The sequence below is a fragment of the Nipponia nippon genome, unplaced genomic scaffold, assembly GCF_047370975.1.
Source record: "Nipponia nippon isolate SJK-2023a ecotype South Korea unplaced genomic scaffold, ASM4737097v1 scaffold_4, whole genome shotgun sequence".
Taxonomy (NCBI): domain Eukaryota; kingdom Metazoa; phylum Chordata; class Aves; order Pelecaniformes; family Threskiornithidae; genus Nipponia; species Nipponia nippon.
In genome coordinates, this window is record NW_028262358.1 from 56,472,754 (window position 1) to 56,493,543 (window position 20,790).

General features: G+C 38.0%; 1 protein-coding gene and 1 long non-coding RNA gene across 16 annotated transcripts in view; one reads left to right on the forward strand and one right to left on the reverse strand.

Moving 5' to 3' along the window:
• SYNE1 (spectrin repeat containing nuclear envelope protein 1) overlaps window positions 1-20,790 on the reverse strand; it is a 320,818-nt gene that overhangs the window by 291,116 nt on the left and 8,912 nt on the right. For all 15 annotated transcript variants that reach the window (XM_087773936.1, XM_087773951.1, XM_087773949.1 and 12 more), the window contains exon 2: window positions 19,890-20,155. In XM_087773936.1, coding sequence (XP_087630062.1) covers window positions 19,890-19,953 — 64 coding nt within the window. In that variant the 5' untranslated portion in view covers window positions 19,954-20,155. The remainder of the gene's footprint in view (window positions 1-19,889; window positions 20,156-20,790) is intronic.
• Window positions 6,694-10,119, forward strand: LOC148053314 (uncharacterized). The gene is made up of 3 exons (XR_015708071.1): window positions 6,694-6,810; window positions 9,068-9,337; window positions 9,890-10,119. It is a non-coding gene; the product is annotated as an uncharacterized LOC148053314 (long non-coding RNA).

Below are 20,790 nucleotides of genomic sequence, written 5' to 3' on the forward strand. Positions count from 1 at the left end.
TAATGCAGATGTAGATGAACTAAGATTTTCAGCTGAAACATGCTTTTTTGTCCTGATACAAATAATTCTTTGCGTTCTCTTCTTGACTAATACAATAGTCCTTTGCATTGGTTTCTGGATGCTGAGGTAGAAAACACGTGCCTCCAACAGTCCTGAAGAAGCATATGGGAAAAATACAAACTTAAATATTGCTTTGTATGAAAGAATCTTTCCCTTCAAAAATCTACTGACAGGAATTTAAAATTTGTAAATGATAATTTACAAATGAAAACTTGATTTGATAATTTTAATTAAAGATTTGGATTAGTTAATAACAGTTTGCTTCCTAGAGGAAATAACCCGGTTTTCAAATTCCCCTGAACAAACCATACACTGTGTTGACAGTATTATAAAGAAAATCTGGAGAAACATAAATGACTCAGTAACAAGTCCAAAAAACCAGAATATTAGAAAAGTGTTACCAAGGACCAGTGCTGTACAAGTATCAATGCATAGATTTGGGACCATAAATTATTGACATTAGCTTCTCCAGATGTTTTGTATTGAACAGTTTGTTGATATTTACAAATTTTTTAAATGTAAATATGCAGAAACACTACCATCCATAGCTAATTCACAGTAAAGAATACTGCTCATCAGAGTAAGAGTCTAACCTTTTATTATGGTATTACTACTTAAAATAAAGCCTCTTTGGATATTATGTAGGATCAGACTTAATAGATTCTGAGCTTAATAACTATTAAGTAATCGGCTGTGACTTGGTCTGGGTGGTAGGACTCTACTGTAGGATGCCCCACCTCTAGCTCTTTGCAACAGCTGTCAAACCACCCACCCATCCCATCCTCCAGAAACCTTTTAGAGACCTCAGAGGTACCCTAAAAGAGCAGCTCCTGAATTCTTACATGGGCCAGGACTAGTAGTTGTGAAAGACTTGTATGACAGCCTCAAATTTTTCCCTACAAGAGGCCCCGACTGGAAGGAGATCCATACACATGGACACGTGGCCAAGAGTGTCAGTGAAAGCGTTGTCAGATCCCAGGCATTATTTTCTAATAATGTACACCTTATTTTTGAAGGGGAAAAAAAACCCAAAAAACGAAACAGTGATATTTCTATTTTCACATTTGTCTGGATAAAGTGTGCTGGATATTGCTGGATAAACAGCATGCGTTGGTCTTCTTGCCAGTTGGATGATAAACACATGCACTCTATAGATACAGGTAATGGAAGCATCCTGAAGACTAAGCCAGTCTTTCTATTTCAGGGCAGATCAATAGCACACCATGGCAGGCTGATTTGGCAGGGCATGCAGGTCAAGCGGTCACCTTTATAAATAACTGCTGATTGAGCAGAGACTGCTTCAAACAGCCTGAGGAACTATGGCAATGAAACTACTGCAATAAAATAATCTACACTGAAGCACAAAATAGGTACAGAGGTGAAAAAGGTAACTATGACTCAAAATTAGCGAGGAAATGTACATTCTGCACTTTCAGCATTTCCAAAGCTTTCAAGGTAGAAAAAGCAAAGTTCTTTGAAGCCAGTTCTACAGCATTCTAGTTGGAGTAAAATGAAGACAGCATATTAGTCCCTCATGGCTACAACTAAGCTTCTCAGAAGAGACATTTCACTCTAGTCAGTTGGCTATAGTATAGAAATTATTTTTTTTCTTCATTCTGAAGTATCACCCTTTCCTTCACACCATCTTAAAATACCAAAGTAGAGCCAATATGTACACCCATGCTTGATCTTTTGTTTCTACAGCACATAGTGCTCTCTAATGGATGTGGCATGCAGCTACTAAAATAATTTCCTTCAGCAGCCTCCTTGACAATGTGATTTCCCTAACTGATACCTTCTTTGGTATTCTTCTGCCATTTCAAATAAAAATAATTTTTCTAAAAAGACAAGGCTCTCCATAAATCTTTTAAATTGTCATTTGTTCCTGCACTGCCAATTACTGCAATCTCATCTTCCATATAGTTACTTCTCTTGCTTTGCTTTCAGACTGCTCTCCCTATCTGAAATGGCTGGTCCATCACATGGTATCAAGCAGTTGAGACTCTCAGCTTTGAAATCCCTCTTTGGAAGTTACCTTTCCCTAAAGCTCACAAATACAAAGAATCTACGCCGTTCATTGCCTTAACAAAAATCTTGAAAGACAGTATCTTTTCCTGTATCTCCAAAGTCATCTGGTGTATTTACATCCAGTTTGCAAATTCAGACTAGATTCTTTGAGTATTTTAATCCATAGAATTTGATGATCTTTCCAGATCATCTCTAGTGAAAAATCACAAAACCACAAGACTGTATACACAGACTTTGCAATTTAGTTAATACTAGTTCTGACTATCATTTGAAGGTAAATACTGCCCACAAAAATTTTACCACAGTTACTGGACCCAGTGGCTAACTAACACTGGAGCAGGTTGCCACTACACAATTCCTCCGATTCCTGCATTTCAAAATTTGTCCAAACCTCAGAATAACCTGGAACACCTCATCAGCCCCTCCAATTTTTGCCAGTTGCCATGGGTCTGAAGAACCTAACATTACCATCAGAGGTGGCAGCATTTTTGTAATACTCTAATAATATTTTCTGCTCTTTTCAAGTTTCATTAAAGCAGCTATGAAACCTAAATTACATCAAAATTGTATAATTTTTTATACTAGCCTAAGTTGTATAAAACACCATAAAATATTTTTTAAAAACTATAAAAACTCAGTAGCCCTCTTAAATTGTCTTAAGGCTTAATTTTTGCCAATGCATATAGAATATAGGGTTCTGGCACAGGACAGGATTTTCTATTTTTAAACATAGGAGGAGAGGCACAGTCACATCTGCTTTAGGTCACAGAAGACAGTAATTTATGATCTCTTGAAGAAAGACCACCCACCCACATGACAAGCTCCCAACAACAGGATAGTTGTTTTTTTTTTTTTTTTTTTAAAAAAAGAAGCCAATATCCAGAACTGGTGGTGCTTAGGACAAAGGCAACTGGTTTATTCTACGTCTGCAAGTTTTCACTAATACTATATTTGCTCACAGCTTTCCTGGCTCCATCCAGTGTTCATTGTCTTTTGGTTTCATAAGCACTAAAAATAACCAGCATCTGAAGAAGAACCTCCTTTCAAGAAAACAAACAAAAATCCAAAACATAAATTCAACACAAGCATTATTTCCTTCTGATGTTTTTGTCATGATTTCAAGTTCTCCATGAAAACAACGCATGGGTGGAGTACCACGCGGACTGGAAAAGGCAGCTATGACCTCAGTTACAACTCTTGTTAAAGGAGGAGAGGGGTCGGTGCCTTTTGCACAGTTAAGTATTTACAATCTGTGAGGTTCTTTATGGGATGTCACTTCCCAGTATTTTTTGGTTTGGGTTTGTTTTTGTTTTTTTGTTTTTTTTTTAAATGACATGTCACTGCACATTTCTATATGACAGAGATGCAGGAAGAATACAGAAATGTGTTTAGCATGTTTATTTATAGGTCATAATTATTACAAAATAATATAGAAAACCATGGAAATCTGCAGCTATAGGTACTTAGCTTCTGCCTGCATCTCTTGTATTTGATCTACTCATAAGCAGGTCTTTACTGTCTTTACTCCACAAATGTAAGAAAAGGTGGTTTGCCTTCCAAGCAGGGATGCTGTAAAGATAAATGCCTTAAAAACCTGGAGAAACTTAAATAACATGGTAGTGAGGATCATACAATTGCAATAAAATGCTATGAATTTGTTATGAATACGTTGCTGTTTCTTTTCAGTAGAGCTGTACTTCATAAAAAGGAACAAAAGGATGTTTCAACTGGTTTTAGTACTTAATTTAAACATAATATCACAGCACTTTACATTCGCTGTCTTCAGGCTTTACCAATTACAGAATGAACTATGTACTCCATTAAGTACTTCTATTTTATGTTTGGGAAGTATTAAACATTTTTTGTTTAAATAATAGTTTGATCAATTGGACTTGAAACATCTGTGTCTGTTGCTTTATTATGTATGTATATGTATGTACACATACATAGACTTACATATGAATTTGTTAGATCAAATCTCCAACTTCACACTGCTTAAGATTTTCATTCCAAACCAAATATCATATTCAAACTTCAATATTCAAGCTGTCCCAAAACCTGATTAGCAGAGGGTAAACAAGCAAAGGGATCTCTTCCTGATTCCCATCCATACAAACTCCTGCCAACAAGCAGGAGTGCACGCAGCCCCTAAAACACTGAACTCCCCACAGCATGAAGCTATACTTTCAAACACTTTCCCCTCCAGTACAGTTTCATTATATCTAGGCTCCACTAAGTCCATGTTGAGAGGTGCTGCCTTTGAACAGAGCAACTTCTGCTATTTCTGTAAATTTGCTATGTTGGGTTGTTTGGTAATCTCGACTTGCAAAATGCTTATCAAAAGAGGTAAGAGGAACTTGTTCATTTGGACAATTTCCTCCTTTCTATGTTCTCTCCCCCTCACTAATCAACCTGGTAAATGGAGAAGAGGTTCCTTGTGCCCCTTTCCACTCCACTTCTCACTTTTATGTGCTCACAGAAGACACACCATCACTCAGGACTGAATTCTGAAATTGTGTAGGTGATCAGTAAAAGAGGATCACAGGCTCACCTGGCTTCTCAATTATGAATTATTTCAGGTTAGGTCGCAGTCTTATCTGGTGCATCTTGTGCTAGCTTCTCCAAAATGTCTGTCTCAGCCTTCACCAAACTGCCTAGCTTCTTCCTCAAGGGCAGCACATCAGCTGCAGGTCCTGCATGTTTTCTGTACAGCAGTTAAGAGGCTTATACTAGTATATCAACTGTATTTTCAATCTGTATTTGAGTCTCAGTTGTAGGAAAAAGTTTAGATGTATACATGCTCTTAATTTGGATGCTAAAATGGGAGGAAAAAGGGAAACTAGAGAAATTAGATTATTAGATTATACATTATATCACTAGCCAACAACTTAATCTGATTTCGTCTTTATTGGTGAACAGCAAAGTACAGTCAGTCCTCACTGTGGTTACAGAGACCTAGTGAACTTAAAAATCTTAAGCTTGGGATTCATTTGCCATAGTGATTTTTTCTCTTTAGCACTAGGTTTATCTCAGTCACATTCTGAAGGGTGTTTTTTTTTTTTTGGTTTTGTTTTTGTGTGTGTGGGAAAGGAGACAATTTTCCCTCAAAATAAAGCACAGCTTTAAAAGGGTAAATCTGTCAAAGCAGCTTATGTCCAGCATTGCTGGCAATCAGCCACAAATTCTGTCCAGTCACTGAGGAAAAAAGATTTCTGGAGAACAGACAATCAGAATCCTGTAGCACTGGTTTAAGACAGAATGACAGAGGTCATGTAAATGCAGCACATGGCTTTCAGCAACAAGCTATTGAGTTGTATCTTTAGATCTCAGCATCTCAGGTTAAATGTTTCTATGTCAGAATATAAATCTAGATGACAATGCCTAAAAATAAATCTGAACCAATAACCATTCCACATTCTTAATAGTATGCAAATATCAGCTATTAACAAGTTTTTAATTCTTTCTGCTCCTCGTTCTGCAGCAAAAAGGTAAATAATGTTGAAGTTTAGATAATGCTAAAATAACTTGCTCTCACCCAAGTCATTTATTAGTAAAAGATGTAATGAAATTGACAGTTTTGAAAGTGTAAAGGAATCCAAGCAACATGGTTTAGTAAAAGAGCCCAGAGAAAACCAGAAGGTAACAATTGACTAGTCTGAAACTAGTCTAATTACATGGAATCAGGCCTTCAAATTATTTGGAAACTGAAGTAATGACCTAGAAAACAAGGCCCCTTTATCAGTAAGAGAGAAGAAATGGAGGTACTTCTTTGTAACAGACTAATGAACAGCTCTTGCTGTATAATTCAGAACTCATTGCCAGAGCAAGAGCAAGAGAATGCTCCAGGATCAGGGAAGAACGACCCAGCATCCACCCATCATCCTGTAATTAGCAAACAGTCAAATCCTGATAGGGGGCAAGCAAGTAATGATGGTATAGACATTTTGATTGTACTCAGAACTAAAATCAGTAATTCAGATGAAAGACACCTCCTTTTTGAGTGTAAGGATTTTGAAACAGAATACTGAGACCATAGTCGGCAACCTAGGTTTCATTTCTCACTGAGGTAGGTCCTCAGAGGAATGCAGATATGTCTTTTGCTAGCAGATACTGTACAGTGCCTCCACAATAAACTACTAGAATAAAACCAAACTTCAGGGCAAACATGCTCTTAGATGTTGATTGAGGCTGAGACAGTTCACAACCAATAACACAGTTAAAACACTTGCTATGGTATTTTCTATCTTTAGAGATGTAAAGCAGCTTCTCTCTCCATTTTCATTTTTCAAGGCAATGTTATTGCGGTTCTTGGTATCCTATCTCCTTTCCTTGCTAATTTTTTTTCCAACATTTCTACCTATCAGAAGGCTACATGGGTTCCTTTTGCTTTCATTTCACTTTTTCTTTCACTTCTATGTGTATTCCTATGTGTTAGTTTGTTCTGTTTCTCTGAAATCATTATTAATAGTTTTTTTCCTAACTTGTAATTAAAAGTTTATCTTGCTGGTAGATGCAAGGAAAGCGTTACAAGACTTTTTCTTTTTTTTTTGTGTGTAAAATGGGCTTTTTCTCTTTAAGGCCATTTAATCTTTCACTCGGCTCTGATTTCTGTGCTTTACACTTTCTGCTTTGGCAACAAGAAGTAGCTAAGTGTCCAGAATTTTGATTAATCGACTCCAATCTTTTCCTTCCCTACAAAGAAAGTTCAATGCACATTTTCATGTAAGTCTGTTTATTTTTCTTTTGCATTACCTGTGACATTAACACAATTCAGCTCAATACTTTTAAACTTTATCAATAAGCCTGTGAGAATAACCTGACCTCCTTAACCACTGGCACTAATGTTATGTTAATTAACTATGTCACTGAAATCTGTAAGAGCAATGGCATAGATTCCAGATTTGGTCTAATTCAAAATACAAGTCTGCTGGCAGCTTGCATTTCAGTGGGAGAACAATCATTTTATTGTCGTGCCTGTTGTTTTAAATAGCTGCATATTTGTGACTATGCGGTTTACCATTTTAACTATGCCAAGAATAAATGATTTTTTTAAAAAAGCACTGCAGCCTATACAATTTCCAAAATGTTTGGTTACTAACATATAGTAATATAGAAAACTTGAGGAAAATATACTGTTGAAACTTACAGTGCGACTCTTCAAACATGCTGTTGAATGTGTAAGTTGCAATTTTTAAGCCAAATTTCAAGCTACTTCCTATTCCTGATGATACGGTTCCCGCTATTTTGGGCCTTCAATAGGAACAACTAGCTATTAATAATAAACAGAAATAACTATTAGTAGCTACGGGTAGGTACACGTGCACCTGATTTCTGTTGGTAGATAGATGTGCACCTGATTTGTAGATCCGAGCTGCTACTTAACCAACTCAGTAGAGTTTTAGGAACTTATTTATTCTTCCTGACTGCAGTAAAGGCCATGCTGCATCCTATACTTTCATAGTGGTGGGTGAGAACGAGACCTTCCTTTGTTTCAATTCCCATCTGGAAAGTGATATTAACTATCCTTACCACCCTCACAGGTCAAAATGTGCTATTTCATTACATATTTGCATACCTCTCTCTTTCAAAAATCTAACAAAAAAAAATTAGAAAAAAAACGTGACTACTTAAGAATTAGCACAATGGCATACCATTATCTAATCTCATTCATAAATGTATGTAATTTCCTATTCAAACCTGAAGACTTCTTACTGATAAATACAAATATGAAGTGTACTTTTTTTGTGCAGACACACATTTCCCCAGGGAACACAGGATTTCAATGTGCCCAAGATCTCAAATACAAACACATAGAGACAGTGAGCATGAACTATTAGTCTCTTAGAAACTAGATGTAAACACAACAATTAACTGTTCATGATTCCTTTTATTTATTCAAATCACTTCTGGCCGTTGGTCACACCTCCAGCTTACTTAGTAACCACAGAAATGAAAAGGCAGTCTCAGGATTATGAAAGAAGACTTATGCAAAGAGGCTGCGTACAAGCTCACCAAAGTGTCCAAACAAAAGGCAATTCTGGAAAGCAAGACCAAGAAAGCAGATTATACAACTAAAGTCTTCTCCCTTCCACGATACATTGTGATGGAGAAGCAGCAGATTTTCTGCTCCTGAGACAGTCAGACAGCCAGAAAAAAAAAAAGAAAAAAAGAAAGGAGAAAAAAAAAAAAAAAAAGAACTTTTTCTCTTGCGGAAGCAGAAAGCAGAAGCCTCACAGTAAGATTCAGAGCTTTGTATTCAAAAAAGGTTTAATTTGAATGAAAAAGCAGAATCCAATCTTCATTATGGCTATTCTGTTTTGGTAGGATGGATAGGTATTTTAGAAATGTAAACAAGGTTGTCACATGGCTTCACTTTTATATAATGGACATGGCACTAAAGAACAAAATTAGTAGTTCCAGGATAGCCCACTGATTTTAGCTCACAACTGCTGATAAATAAGTATTTAGGTTTAGAAATATTAACTATGTTGAGGGTACTAAATACATTTGCAAATAATAGATTTCCAGTTTCTGAATGCTAATACCATTGAAGATTTTTAATCTTTATGATTTTTATCTTTATTTATTTGTATGTTTATCGATCAGATTATAAGGTACTTAAGTCTTTGAAGTTGAAGAAAGGCATCTAAAGAGGTATCAAAAAATGCACATCTTGCCTTTTTATGGCAATATCTATCTCTAGGTGCCCAAATGCCTTTTCAAATCTTATTCTTTCTGCATTGCACAACTTCAGTAATGCAAAGAAGCCAGAAATCCAGGTTAATTAGCTTTATGTCCTATCTAATCAGTCTCAAGTCAGGGTATGATTATCCATGTTTTATTACTGCACCTCACATCTGCTAACAAAGCTTTATGCCCAGAAGACCTCTGCTAACATGGCAGTTTGATCACATTTGCTTTTTCACTTATTTGTGATTGATCGTTGGATGGTCTCACCTCTGTCTCTTCTGTCCACAAGCTTGACTCTTGGCTTCCTTAAGCATCACCTCACCCCACCATGGCCTGAGTATCTGTGATGATGCACTCCACCGGGGGAAAAATGCCAGCTGGGCTGCAAATCTCAGCGAAGGGTTGATTCCTGAACATTTCTCTCCTCATTTGGATGGGAGTACAAGCTTTGTGACTTCCATTGAAAGGTATTTCTTGTCCTTGCCACTGTAATAAGGCACATCAGCTTCACCCATGAGTGAATGGAAGAGCAGCATACAGGCTGCAAAACATCACTCAGGTATGTAGCCAATCTGACTAATAACAAAATGATTGGGTTGGTACAGTGACTGGCTTAGTAGCTCATAACTGTTGTAACTGGTGATGCTGATTCTTGATTCTCTCCTGAAAAATCACATGGTGTTTCTAGACTACCCAGTGGACCTAAACAGGTGGGGTTTTTTTGTTGTTGTTATTAACAAAAGTCAAGTAAGAGAGAAAATTCGGCTGTATCTGCAACTGTCTACTAAGCAAGCATCAATTTGCAGTCTCAGTTCTGACTCAGTACCAGGAATGGCTGCACCACTTGAACCTGGCAAAGCCTAAGGACATCTTAGCAAATGAGACAATAAAATAGAAACTCTGGCCAAAACAAACAGAATGGAGAGATGGGACTTTACACAAGCTCAGCTGTAATAATGATTCACTTTAATTTCCTTGGGAGAATGAAAGCACAGTCCAAAAACTGAATTTACCACAAATAACCATAATTTCTTATCAACAGTCAAGTCTGAAGACTACAGTCTCCATTCCTAAGTGAGCTTTTTTCTTTTTTTCTTTTTTCATCTACTAGGCACTATAAGCAAATAAATATTTTGCTTTGCTACACTGGCTTGGCCCTGCATCTTCTTGAATACTGTGATCTTTTATGTAAGGTTCCCCCGCCCCGCCCCCAAAACCGGAAAGCTAACAGTAATACTCTTCACCTACTATTGCTGTTATAGTTCATTCCCTTCACCTCATGGAAAGAAGATTTTTCCTTTGTTTTAATGAGCTTAAGATAAAGCCTTTACAGAACAGCTGCTGCATTCACAAGGTCTGGAAGTGAGCGGCTTTCTCGCAACAGCGCCTTCAGTAAAGATGTACAGAAAGTCCACACCGACATACGGTCCTTGGCACTGCACAGTGAAGAAGCTGTACCTCTCCAGGTACGCCAATGATAACCTGCAAGCAAGCTGGTGGAGGCATGACAGCCTATGCAGTTACGACAAGCTACACCAGCTGCCCTGTATGAGTAAGGTGCAGAAAGCATAGGAGCCATATACCACATTTGTGCAAGCCTTTGGCGTCTGTGTAAGGGGATGATGAATTTTCCCTGGGAATTAAACTGGCATAGCTAAAAAGCAATTCAGTGTTTTGGGTAACTCTCATTCCACAGCAACAGCTATGCAGATACAAGATATTATTACAAGTTCCAGATATATCTCATATCAGGGTGAATATAATGACAGTCTTCAGCTTGGAGATCCATAGGTTTTGCAGGTTTGTGTCACAAGCCTTACAGTGTTATAAAGAGATTACGTACATTCTCCATAGACACTTAAACCAATGTGCATCAGTGAGGGCATAATCCTCTTAAAAGTACTAAAGACTATGTAACAAATATGGAAATGTAATTACATAAAATCTAGTGAAATTACCGTAAAAGAAGCTTCACAAATAATGTCTCCTAATATGTTAATGTTTACGTTCCATGTAATGAAACTCCAAGCAGTATTTCACAATGCTATGTTAACAACCATGACTTCTCAGCAGGGAAAGCATGAAAGACAGAAAAACCAGAGAGAGAGGGGAGAGCAGGTTGAGATGTGGGGTCTTGGCCTCCAGGCAGGCTGTGCCGGGGCTAGGCTAGAGCCCAAGAGGAACTGTCTTCACCGTGTAGCAACTCAGCATTACTCCTTCTTCCACGCTTACCTGGAGGTTATTTATCCTGAAACATCAGGATGCTTTTCTACTAGTTCCCTAGCGGTTCTGATATTGAATTAAAATAATCACTGAGAACCCAAAATAAGCCAGGATCTGTTTCAATGGACAGGACGGAGGCTGGCTTTTACAATTAGCCCTAGTTCCTTCACACACCTTCTGAAAAGAACATTATATGTGGACTGGTCCCAAATTAAAGTCTACTAACACATGAGAAAAATAAAACATACATCCCCAAAAATAAGCAATCAGGATTCGACTATATTAGCTGTGTAATTAAGTAATCAGTTATAATTTACTATAAAATGTAATCTATTTCAAACATCTCTTCTTCGTTTACTATGGAGAAATAAATTCCAAAGAGCTGGGGGGGTGTGGGGGGGGTGTTGGGTTTTTTGGGGGGTTGTTTGGTTGTTTTTTTTTCATTTTTGTCCTTTCTTCTTTTTTAGACAGACTGTTGGATTCTTCATAGGTTGCTGACACTTTCCTCATAAGGCTCCTTCTCATCTTAGATGAAAGGCAGAACAAGTAGCCTGTTTTCTTGTACACAATAATAGACGATTCACTTGGATACATACAACTACCATCTAAAAAACCTCAGTGTGAGTCTAAAATTAGAATTCTGTGATATGACTCACAAGGAGAAGCTTTGTGACAGAAACTAGGATATTTTTAAGCAAATGAAGTCTGAAGTACAAAATAAAAACTGCATTCTAGAAATAGTCTGTGGAATAAATTGCTAATAATTGTTGGGTGTTATTTTTTATCTGTGTGTTTTATCTACCTTCAAGTATATTCTCTGAAGTATATTATCATCCTGATAATTAAAGGTGGTGAAGCTTCTGATTTCCACGAAAGGGAAAAACAGGATTACAGGAAAACAGTAGAACTTTCTCACTGAAATATTTTGCCTTTACACTTCAGAAGTCTCTATGTCAGTATACAAGCATGGCCAGCAACAGTTCCTCTACAAAACTATTTTAATGCCTATTAATTAGTAACTAAGGACAAGAGACATGTCCTTCTGCAATTTTCTGTTCCTTCAGTATTAAAAAACAACAGAGATGGCATTCCAAAAGGGAGGCTTATTTATGATGATGACAATTTGCTATGCTCAAATTTAGCAATACACCAAAATGTACATGATGTGTTGTAGGAAGATAGTACAGCACAGTTGTGAGAAGATACAGCTTAATTTCTCAGGCCTGCAGTCTACTCTAATATAAACAGGAAATGAATTAGAAGTCACAAAACAGACAAATGAAAAATGTCATAATCTGCATAGAAAACCTGACATCATAATACTTTGAAGATATTCTGCTTCCTGATAGCTGCAGCCCAACGCTATTACTAAAATAACTATCTGTCTAGCGGCCTGTCAGAATAGAGGGGGTGCTCTCAGAAGTACTCATCACTGTAATATTTTCCTTCTCAAAATCTTTATCTTCACTAAACCCTCAAAATTGACACGTAATTGTTCCTATTTAGACTTCTTGAAATATCACCCCTTTCACAGCAGTAACAAATATGGCAGATGTTATTTTAAGATAAAGTCTTAACTGAAAACAGTTTTTGAGCCTCAGATAGGGATTTATCACAACCAATGTTAAACAGCTGCAGCGTGGATGCCTACATATGAACTTGTCAAACCAGACTGAGCGGAGTAGAGCTGCTGAAGACAGGTTCATATAAAACACAATTCGCCTGACATATTTTGGATACATTCTATATTTCAGAAGCACCATTTTTAACCACTGCCTATAAAGCGATCCAAGGAGGATTCTCCTCTTGCATTTTGCCTCCTGCATTTTGCCTAATGAATCCTGTCCTCAGTGTTTTAATAGTAGCATATGAGAAGAATTTCAGTTTTTGAACTGTGTCCCTCCAGAACCAAATGAAAGCAATCTCAGTGTGAGACACTACTATGTCAACCATTTTCTGCCCTAAATATATACTTTATCGCACATGAAAACTGAAAAAATATATTGATTTTTCCTAAGTAGCAACTCAAATGCAAATATATGTTTGTCATTTATATCACCTGTGTGATTTTCAGTGCTTTGTATCCTGGTTGACCATCAACCAGGTAGAAAGGGGAGCACAGATTATTTTACCAACCTGTTAGAACTGTGCTGTGATCATCAAAAGCACAAGCAAGGAAAAAAAGGGAGTAGGAATACATTGATTTACATGAGATTATTAATTTAGGGAGAAAAATCAGTGGAAACGTGTAAGATATGTGATGATAATATTAAGTTTAAAAAATTAAAAAATATATTTTAAATCACTAACTTTGAATTTGTTAACAAAGGAAAACTCTAAAAATCAAAAAATAGGACCATGCTGCACTAAAACAAATGCTGCATTGCACAGACTGCCCCAGGACTGTGTTCTCATTAAAGAAATGAAAGCTGACTGCAGTAAAAAAAAAAAATCATATGGTTCTTTTCACAGAGATACTTATTGCTCTATATATGACAAAACATTCTACTACATGATACCTAGAATTCAGTGCATACCGTAGTCATTTGTGCTACTATTTAAATGTTTGTTATCCTTTCCTGTATGTTTCTACAACATCTACAGGTAGCTCAGAACTTGTCTCTGCCAGCAATACATCCCATTATTACTATCAGATACCTGGGTCAGAAGAGGCCTGAACTGAATTCTCACAGGACTTGTTTCCATATGCATAGAGCAGAATTAAATACTTCTAGCAATGGTGATTTCACAGCTAGCCTTAGTAACTTTCCTTATCCAATGTTAACTAATATTTAACCTGAATACCCCTGGCTGCAGCCTAACCTTTTCACATGTTTTTGTTGTAGCAAATGAAAACACTTATCTCCTTTCTCTTTCTTTTTTACTCTCTAATGATTTCCTTTTCAGCTATTATCTTTTTCCAGCTGTCTTAACCTTCACACATAAATCTTATATTTCAATATTTTGTTTTGAAGTAATATGAACTTAAATTTTCTTACACTAAAAAAAAAAAAAAAAAAAGATTGAAATCCTGCTCGAATTCCTCCTGTTAAGTAACACATGGGCTAGAATGCTATTCACATTCCCAAGTCATCATTTAGATTTACTTGGCCTTCAGGTCATATAGTCTACAGAGTCAATAGAGTCAAAAGAGTATTTTCATTTAATGCACTGCCAATGTCTAATGAATTGTCTAAGTTACAAGACTTGCTCACCTGAGAGGCTAAAAATTTACACTGGCATCTTTTGTAACTCAAGAATCTTCTAGATCCAAGAAAGCTGCAGGAATCAAGCTGGGACATTTCAGAGAGTGAAAGATTGCAAAGAAAAGGCAGCAGCAGCAGGACTACATGGAACCAGTATACACCAGCAAACTGGACAGAAGGAAACCTTAACTGGGGTAGTATCTGTGGTGCGGGGGTAAAACTCAACTGTGCAAGGTATGCAGCATGCCCTTTCTGACCAACCACACCTTTTCAATCTCAGTCACATTTACAAATGTGACATTGCAGTTTGATTTCGCAGAAGATAAAATGGTAAATGGCACCGAAAGGGGAGACCCTGCTATTTGCCTTTTTGCCAGGAGCTCACCTGACCTCTACAGACCAATTTTCAGCTGGTCCAGGTCTAAGGTAAGAGGAGAAAGACCACTGGTGGACAGAAAGTTGGAAACACACATGCAGTGAAGCAAGGTAGCTTTCAGTAGCAGGTATCTGTTAAATCAGCTTAGCTTAATGTTAAACTGTGGCTCTTGGCACTGCTGACTTAGAAAAAAACCAAAGGAAAAGACCGATGAAGGTACATATTAACGAAGTGCCTATCAGCTAAACAGAAAAAAAATCTACTGTTGATTAATGGCTACTGCTAGCATAGCATGGAAAAGAAATGCTAGGATGTAAAAGGAAGGAAAAGAAGAGTCAAAACTTAAGAGGTCAAAAGAAAAAAAAAGAATGACAATCCAGAAAAACACCAACCTGCAATGTTCTGTGAATAGTGCTAATATAAGGAAGGCATTAAAATTACAGATGATACTCAGTTGTAGGTAACTTTACATGAAACAAGGACTGGACTTTAAGCTACTTTGACTTATGTGTATTGAAGCTTTTCAGGAGTGTGTGAAGATTACCAGAACAACTACGGCTCCTTTCGATCATAGTGGGTCTTGAATGACCATGTTGCTTGCTTTCCCACCATCCCTCTTCCTGGACTACAAAGTCTCTCTACAGGGAGTTTACAAAAGCCCAAGATTCCCGCAAGCCAAAATGAGCTTAAGACCCTTACAAGAACAATGGTGCAACCCAGAACCTAACAGAAGATGGAGAAAAAAAATTCATGCTTTCATATAATTTGTAGAGGGTTTTTTTAAGACCACAAAGTGACTGTCTTGTAACAGTATATTGTTTAAACTGCTGTACTTTGTACACCCTAGCACTGGTTTTACTGAATGGGGTTAAAATGGATAACAGTCTGAAAATATCAGTGATACCAGAGCAACTTAATTGGGGTGGCATGTAGGTTAGGATTGTAGTGCAGATTAAATTTTTGTGATCTACTATAGATAAGGACAAAAATGTCCTGCTTGACTAAATGGACCACACAATAACGAACACAGTGCCACTCAGAAAAATCTCTACCCAGCACAGACTACTAAATGAGAAATTGGAGGAAACAAATAGAGGGAGGGAAAAGTGGGAATGAGAAAAGCCTGCAGTACTGGTATGATACAGTGACTGTTCAACATCACCTTACAAGCCAGTAAGAGCAAGTCAGCATACAGAAGTGACAAGGTCCAGAAGAATGGGACACTGGCTGTTTTTCACAACAGCATGTGCATGACTGCAGTTTGCCTGTAACACTGTAGAACTTATGGAAAAGACTGAATTTCATTATGGCAGAGATTACAAAGGCATAAGGGTTTTACTAGCTTGTTTTCCAGCACTCCTTGCTTTGATATTTGCAGCTATTAAAAATGCCGTAAGAATCTTTAGTGTATGACCAGCTATAACGCTAGTGAAACTTGCACTTCCTGCAGGCTAAGGAACAGTGCTTTTGTGCCAGTTGGCATTTAATTCCCCAAGTAATCCCAAAGACAATCCCAGGAACATCACTCAAATTGGTGGTGTACACCAGTTCTGCTCGGGTTTTGTGAGTGCTTTTATAATACGAACAAGTAAACTAGGAAGCATGAGGTACTGTAGAAAACCTTGATCTGTGCTAGCAAGGAATAAATTATGCAAAGACAACGACACTAAAGAATGTCATCAGTTCATTTTGTAGTACCACAAGGATGCTCGTGCTTAAATTCAGCAATAAAAAAAAAAAATCAGGTGTCACCTCTATATTCTCTCAGGTCTCCCTGCAGCCAATGAGTAGAGACAGACACTTTAAAAAAAAATGAATTATACCCTTTTTAAACACCTGCCTGCGGTTGCATTAGTTCCAGTAGCAGTCACACCACCATTGACCCAGGTGGGAGGGACCTGGTAGCCCCTAAGCACCGAGCAAGGTAGCACCATTCGAGCGAGCACTGAAGGAAGGATAAGCAGTAAGCGGAAGCTAGTGGAAGATGCCAGATGCAGCTAAGCGTATGTGTCTAGCAAAAGAGTGAGATGGCTTCTGTGGATTTATACCTACCTTCCCAATTATGATTAACCTTTCCTCAGAGACACCCCCCACGCCCATTTAAAGTGGTAAGGCCATTCTTTTCTGCAACCCTTGCCTATTATACATGTTATAAAATTCCCAGAATTAAAATATAATAGGAAGGATTTTTGCTTCAAAAACATGGCCTTATTAATTAAAATTCAAGTGACAAGGGATCATACTCCTTCTGGAGAGGCCTGTCTCTCTCCCTTGAGTGCACACTGAGCTATAAGGAATAGCCCTATGTCTCAGTTTTTATTAGGATGACAGGGATGATGAAGTTTGAGATGATAAATCTTATTCTCAATGCCAGCCTCTCTCCTGTGCACTGCCTGAAGGAGTAGATCCTCCATTCTTCTGGGCAGAGAAAGCAATACTGCACCAAGCTTTTGCCTGGGCACCACAGGATAAGACAGGTTGCATACCCACTTGCATACAAACCCACAGTCCAGCACACCGCACAGCTTTATGATTGTTTGTCCCAAGTGGATTTCTGAGGCAGTGATACGCAGTCTTATTCAAAAACTCTGTAACATTTACAGAGTGTATTGCAAGTGTCATAATCACCAACAAAAGGAAGTGTCTACAATTTTTAATTAAAAAAAAAAAACAACAAAGCAACACTAGAACCAACTTTGTTGCTCTCTGACAGTTTTTAGGAGAGCTGATATAATTGCATTCAGTTGCCGTATGTACGGCAGAGATTTCAAAACTGGTGTTGAGAATCCCAGTAAAGAGTGGTATTTTTCTGGTCTTTCCTACACACTCTCACCACAAACACTTACTGGAAACCTGTCAGGCGAATACGAGACAACGATGTGGAGGAGGGAGCACAGCTTGCTTTACCTCTCTCCCGCAATCTTGACAAATTCCCAGCACTGACATCTTGCAGCACTCTCTGACACTGTCACACAAGAACTCCCCTGCCTCAGCTTATGGCCAGGTACAAAAGCAGGTGTTGTAAAGCACAACTGCTGCTCGGCAGGGACTGGGGATCCCCCAAACCATCTCCGTTCCCGTTACACCATGAATACTGTCAATTCCACTCTCACCTTGAGCTACGCACCCAGCTCCAACTGCACCGATTTTGGCCTGCCATGCAAACACACCAAGAAGTACCTCTGTGTTCCTCTGTCCATACCTGCTCCTATTTCAGTTGACTATAATTTCTGAAAGGTAGAGCAACCTTAATTCACATGGGCTAAGGTAGTCGCAGTGCAGATTGCCTGCTCATCCATAATGCAGAACTACAGACTAAAAAAAGACTTAGGCTCCAAGCACTCCAGTCTTGGCACAGGTGAAGTATTGAAATAGCGCTTCTGCAGCAGAACTTAGATCCCAGCAATACCAAGCTGAACTGATTTCATCTGAGAAGCAAAGAATCCAGTTATAGGTATGACTTCAAACTAACACACAATGCCAAATTTGCATTTAGTTCATACATTTTCTTCTAAAGTGTCTTCACTTAAAAGGTCACTTAACTATTTTTGCTTAATTTCCAAAAAGGAAAAACCCACAAACATATAGCCAACTGAACTATATATCAGATCTCTACAGAGCAAAACACATAAAAATAAAAAACAATTATGTAAAAAAAATGGAGTGCAAATAAACGAACAGCCATTTTGTCAGCAACAGCTTTATAGAAAGTTAGTACATAACAATTTGATAATTAATAGTCCACATAGCTTCTGTAGCATCCTCCTTACTCATTGCTTCAGAGTACCAGCCTGGATCATCTTCCCTGATCCTTTCCTTTGCAACGTGCCTTCATAACCTTCGAGCACCTCTACCATTTCTCACATGCATTTCTTCATATTCCTCTACAGGGCACTCAGTTTCGTAAGTATTTCATTTCTTGCTTCAAGTCTCTTGTTTTTTTTCTCTGGGATCCTTATTAAGAATGTGACTTCTTTTAAATGTATACTACACTGAGATGCATAGATAACATACTAAGACCCCTGCCTGTTCTGTGAGCAATGTTGCCTCACTGTACCCTTGCACTCTCTCATTCCTTTGTGTCTACCTGGAGTGTCTCACCCTAATGTTTAAACCACAAATTCTCTGGGCAGGGGATATTTCCTTGCTCTATGTTTGTGGGCACTTTGAACAACCATTGTCCAAGACTGCAGCCTAAGAATTAGCAGACACACATAAAAATAGCAAGGAAAGACAGTAATGTACAAAACTCTGCGGAACATCAATCAGGAGTATTTTGGAGTTGCAGAAGTGCTGTAGCGGGCCTAAACAGGACAGCATCTGCATATTTATTCTCATACTAAACTATTGAGGCTATGTGGAAATTATGCATGCTAGTTTTATCTAGCGGCGGGAAGTTGAGTTCAGATATCCTCAACTGAAAAACAATAAATGAAAGGAAAAGCCATGGGATGATAAAGTTTCCGGATTTAGAAGATGCAGAAGGGGTAGCAAGGGTTTTGTGCATATAAGCTTTTGTTGAAGTCAGTGGAAGCTGGTGTGTAAAGAAAGGAAGAGGTCAGGGATTTATGATTAAGTTTAAAAGTTCACAGGAGTGAAACCTACAGCCACACTGACAATTTGTTTCTAGTCAATAGCATTGTTTGAGCAAAAACATACATTCTCAATGCAAGCTTTTAGCTGCAGCATTTAGGTGTATAACTTCTAAAAAAATAAGACAATACCTTTATTTAATAATGTTTTGTTACAAGAACTTAAAAAAATAATGAATACTCAATGAATACTGCAAAGACATCCTGAAAGGTCACCAACTTCAGCACTAATAATTAGCTCATTGACCCATGAATTATTCAATGCGTAACAATATGAGGTACAGTTCTCGTTTGAAAACGGCAAGTATAGCTGAACTAATAAATGCTAGTTTATCAGTAGAGCAGAATCTACCTGTAGACTTCATAGCTGAGAAGAGGATAGATATAATTTCTATTGTCTATTCTATGAGAAAACTGATCGACAACCAGGTCACAGAGGCGAAACAGAATCAAAGTCTCATAATCTTCAATTCAGTGGCCTCTCCCATGGATCAACGTTTGTAATATCAGCTGCTTTTAAACACCACTATTAATGCTATACCAAAGGACTCTCATAAGCAGAGCCCTTCAGATATACTACAAATATTTTCTAGTAGGTAAGTTTAGAAGTTATTAAACTTCAGAAATATTGTCCTGACTGTGTACTACAGTAAAAAAAGGAACCTCCATTTATGAATGGATGGCAGAGAGCGCCAGCCCGAGTCAGTCTCTTACCTTGAAGTCGTTGCATGACATTGGCAATATCTCTAGATCTTGCCACTAGTCGGGATGAGGCCATGATCTCTTTGCAGTGAGTCCGCTTCCCCTGACAGAAGTCTCCCTCCAGGCCGCTGACCTCGGTGCGGTGGGGATCTCAGACGACTTCCTTTTAGCATTCGACCCTCAGCCCTGGCACAGCATGCCTGGGGCAGTCAAATGCCTCCAGTCCAACGCCAGCCCTCGCAGGGCTGGGGAACAGCGCTGGCAAGCAACCTCAGCACCTGAGAAAGAAAGTACCAAGGCTTAGGGGAAACTTTTACCAGCTCTGCAAGACTAAGAAGTCTGAGTCTTAATAGCTATTTTAACGCATAAAGAGCGGTATGTTTTGCCCCTAGTGTACACCCCAGCCAGAGACACAATTAATGCTGAAAGCTTGCTTGGCAATCATCAGTGGAATGAAGCTGCAAAAACAAATCATTAAAAACAACTGGCAATGCACCAGACATCAATGCTTTCCTGAGGATGCTTGTGGATGTTGTTTTAGAAATAACAATAATGTTATACATATTAAAAGTAATACTGTAATACTTCTTAATGTAAATAATATTAGGCATAAAGGAGGAAAATGAAACTACTTGTAAAATCCCAAAGCTGTACAACTCTCATTCTATTTCACCATGCTAGAAAGGAACACGTAATAGTAACTCATTGGATAACCCCTAACTTCACTGGACTACGTGCTCTAATCTGAAATACTGAGATTCACATACTTTATTATTAAAGGAAATTTCATTTATATTCATTTTCTAGTGTATGATGATGTATTTTGGGACATTTAACATCAAAAGCTGTGAACTAGAACTACTACATCAACTTAACACTGTTGTAACTATAATAAGAACTATGTGACTATAAA